General features: G+C 47.4%; 1 protein-coding gene across 2 annotated transcripts in view; it reads right to left on the bottom strand.

Annotated features, from left to right (window-relative positions):
* LOC6565341 (glycine, alanine and asparagine-rich protein) overlaps positions 1-3,717 on the bottom strand; it is a 4,401-nt gene continuing 684 nt past the window's right edge. The window contains exons 2-4 of one of the 2 annotated variants that reach the window (XM_043216259.1): positions 2,932-3,089; positions 1,984-2,176; positions 1-1,662 (exon numbers count right to left, since the gene is read on the bottom strand). In XM_043216259.1, the coding sequence (XP_043072194.1) occupies positions 169-1,662; positions 1,984-2,176; positions 2,932-3,089 (1,845 nt within the window). In that variant the 3' untranslated portion in view covers positions 1-168. Of the gene's footprint in view, positions 1,663-1,983; positions 2,177-2,254; positions 2,468-2,931; positions 3,090-3,717 lie in introns of those variants that run through there. The other variant, XM_043216260.1, reaches the window with a different exon arrangement.

Raw genomic sequence — 3,717 nt, 5'->3', positions numbered from 1 at the left:
TTTTGGCATTTTTTGATTTCAGACGTTTAAAAAACGACAACCTATCAAAAAAAAAAAAAAAATGCATTCATTTAAAAATGTTTGAACTGCAGTTTAAAAGCTTACAACTACAATGACGCTTGAGATGTCGCTGCCAATTTGTTATTATTATACTTATTATTATTATTATTATTCCAGCTGGCCACCATGGTCGCCCATGGACTCATCGATGGCATCCTCGTCATGCTCGTTGAGCAGCAATGGACTGTCGTCGCCCAGCCGATTGGGCGGCAATCCACTGCCGGGTGTTGTTGGCGCCGAGCGTGTTATCCAACCCTTGCGGGCAACACGTCCGCGATTCACAAAGAAATTGGCGCCGCTGACAACGCTGCTAATGGGACTCTTGAGCACACAGCGCTGTGCAGATGGTGGCGTCAAAACGGCCATTGGTATATAAAGCGCCTTATTTGGCGGCTTTGATGCATAATATTTCTTGGCCTTACTGGATGCGGATGCGGATGCGGATGAGGATGAGGATGTTGGCTGCTGATGTTGCAGTGTAGCTGGTCGTGTCATTGGTGTGGAAAGTGTATGCTGTAGTCGCGATTTCGCACCACCATTCAGCAGCAGCTGTTCATAGTTGACGTCCGCCTGCAGTTGACTGATTTGATCGAGAATCTCACGCACCTCGCCCGTGGGACTGGTCGCCTGGGGCGGTGAGCTTGGCGTACCAATATTCGATAGGCTGCTCACACCAGAAACGGTGCTGGCTGTGGTTGGTCCTGTTGCCGTTGCTGCTGCTGCTGCTGCTGCCGTTGCCGCTTGCGTTGTCGACGCCACCTGGCAGCAATTGTCCAAGCTGTGCAACGGATTCGCTTGTATGCAACCGTTGCCATAGATGACCGATGTGCCACCGGCAGCCATTGCCAGGCTGCACAGCGATGTTGCCTGCGTGGCAGCCTCTCCCATAATGCCAGCCTGATCCGCTCCCGTGCCACCGAAGCCCGCTGCGCAACTGTTATTCACGAATATATCACTGAGGCTGCTGCTGCTATTATTTCCCATATACCGAAAATGCTGATCGCTCTGCGATTGCAAAAAACCACCTCCTCCTCCTCCTCCTCCTCCACATCCACCTCCTAATCCTCCTCCTCCGGTAGACTCATTGCCGGACTCGTCCGGCGAAAAGTGTCCGCTGTGCGAGGCATGCAGTCGTGTACTGTAATGCGCTGATCCGGCGCCAACACCCATATTCCCACCCAGAGCGACCGTGGCGTAGTGCATCTGCATTGCCTGGCGCGGCTGATAGTCCGGTTCCACCAGCTGCGAGGCGGAGCGTGGCAAGCCGTATTGCGGCCCAACCAATTGCGATGATAGTGGTACCGTCGTCGTTGCCGTCGTCGCCGCTAGCTCTCGATGTGCACCACCACCATAATGCATGCTCAGCTCGGGGCTGGCTGCCCGGGAATAGGGCGGTGGCACCAGTGTGTTTGCCTCATTGATGTTGCATATGAAGCTTGAGCTGAGCGAGTCAACGGTGCTGGCGGCACTCAACGAACCAGCCGGACGCACAATATAATTGCGAAAATATTGCACCATCAGATAGCTGGAGCCGGCATTCCCCTTGCTATTGTCGCTGTTGCACGTGAAGACGAGCGGATATAGATCCGGCTTTGAGGTTACCTGTCATGGAATGGATTTTAAATTAGTGATCCACAATAAATTCCATAATAAACTCAATTTAATTCATTTAAATGCGTGCTCCACTTTACGGGAAAGTTTTCCGTTTCGGGTTTTGCTTTGAAACAAACTCGTCCGTTTCCGGCTTTGGGTGCCTCAATTTACGCACAATTTTGTTAGCGATGTGAGTTTCAATTGACGATGTTCGCAATAAAAGCAATTATAAAAAACGAAATTCTTTTTCCGTTTTCGCAAAATTGGAGCACGCCTGTTTTTAAGTAAAGACAACAATAATTTCTAAAGGAATAATATTTTTGGACTTACTTCCGTGTAGGGCGGCGGCGGATGATGAAATGAATTACAGCGGCTATATTGCGGCGGTGCATAACATGAGCCGGCCGAATCTCCCTCGGATTGTGTATGATGCTCCGTAAAGCCCCATCCGCAGAGTGTGCGTCGTTTCTTCCACAGCGAATAGGCACAGAGTATGGCCAGGATGACGGCAACCACCACGCACCTGACAGTGATGAGACGAATAATAATAAACACAACAAATGATTAGTTGAGGGATCAGTGAATGGATCCCCTGGCTTACTGCTCCGTTTGCAGCTGGCGTGACTGTATAAAGAAGCCCATTTGGGATTAGGAGGGTGAGTAAGAAGTGAGAACGATGGGAACAGGACAGGATATTGCTTAGTTACGGCCTGGCTGCGTTCGCAAACGAATTCAAACTAAATGGGTTTCAACTGTTTGGTTGGTTTGGTCGCTTGGCATTTTGGCGACTTGAGATTTGATTATGTGACACACACACACACACACACATACATACATACATACATACATATGTTCGAGGGGGTTTAAAACAACACACAAGACAGTGTCTCATTAGTTGGCAATGCCATTTGGCGTTCTCTGTCTCGTCTCGTCTCTGAGGAACCCGGGCCGGACTTGCATAAGGCCTCGACTTGAGTTGACTTGACTTGACTTGACGCAACTCAGCTAGGGGCCACCTTTGCTGCCAATAATAATACTCATACTCTTTCGCAGTCATATACATACACAGATACACAATGCCAATCAAGCCCCTCCCGGCAGCCTTGAACGTTATGCAGAAGAGCTGCCCCTACCACCCCCTGCGGTCACACAGGAGACTGCGGGCAACTGCAACCACAAATGCTAATAATGGCGACGATAGTAGCTGGACAATATATTTAATTTGCCCCCCAAAATAAAAAAGAATAAATAAAAAAGACGAGTTAGAGTACTACTTACCAGAAGAACCAGTGGCTGATGAAGAACAAGTTGAGGACATGCTCCGATGGTGGAGGCAGCTGTCGCGGTCCACCCTGATACGGTGGGCAGCAGCCCTGGGTGCAGCACTCGCGTGGCAGCGAACAGATGTGACCACCCTCGCAGAAGCGTGCCGTTACCTGTTGTTGTTGTTGTTATCGTTGTTGTTGTGAGTTGGAAAAAAAGATCGAGAGAAAGGGTATTTAAACGCAGCAATTAGCTTTGTGTTTTTTGCACACAAGCAATCGAGTAAAGTGTGTGACGTGACTATTTATAGACAGGGGGATAAGTAACCAACATCCAATACATATACTGGTATATATGGGTATATATGTATGTATGTATGTAGGGGGTAGGGGGTATGTAGGAAGGACAGATAGAGCAGAAGAGAACTAATTGCTAAAGCGAACAAGTTGAATGTCATACTATTGACAAAGGCAAAACGCCAATGGCAAATGGTAGTACAACATACAACACAACATGGCAACAAGCAACAAATAAAAACACACAATCAAATAACAAAAGGCATCAAAACAAAAAATTTAGATTTGCTCCAGTTGGGGCAGCTCGACTAGGGGATACCCTGATATGATGATCCATGCAAATATATATTGATCAATACCCAAAGGCTACTTAAGGAGTTAGTTGCTCACAGAATGTAAACAATATTTTATTAAATTACATTCATCTTGGGTTATTTAACGACTTATGACGAACAAAATGTTAGAAAAAGATTTGGAAAAATAAATGAAACTAAACAAAAAACAG

The sequence above is a fragment of the Drosophila grimshawi genome, unplaced genomic scaffold (assembly GCF_018153295.1).
Source record: "Drosophila grimshawi isolate 15287-2541.00 unplaced genomic scaffold, ASM1815329v1 contig_848, whole genome shotgun sequence".
NCBI lineage: Eukaryota > Metazoa > Arthropoda > Insecta > Diptera > Drosophilidae > Drosophila > Drosophila grimshawi.
The sequence above is the reverse complement of the archived record's forward strand: the minus strand, read 5'-3'. Positions and strand labels throughout refer to the sequence as shown.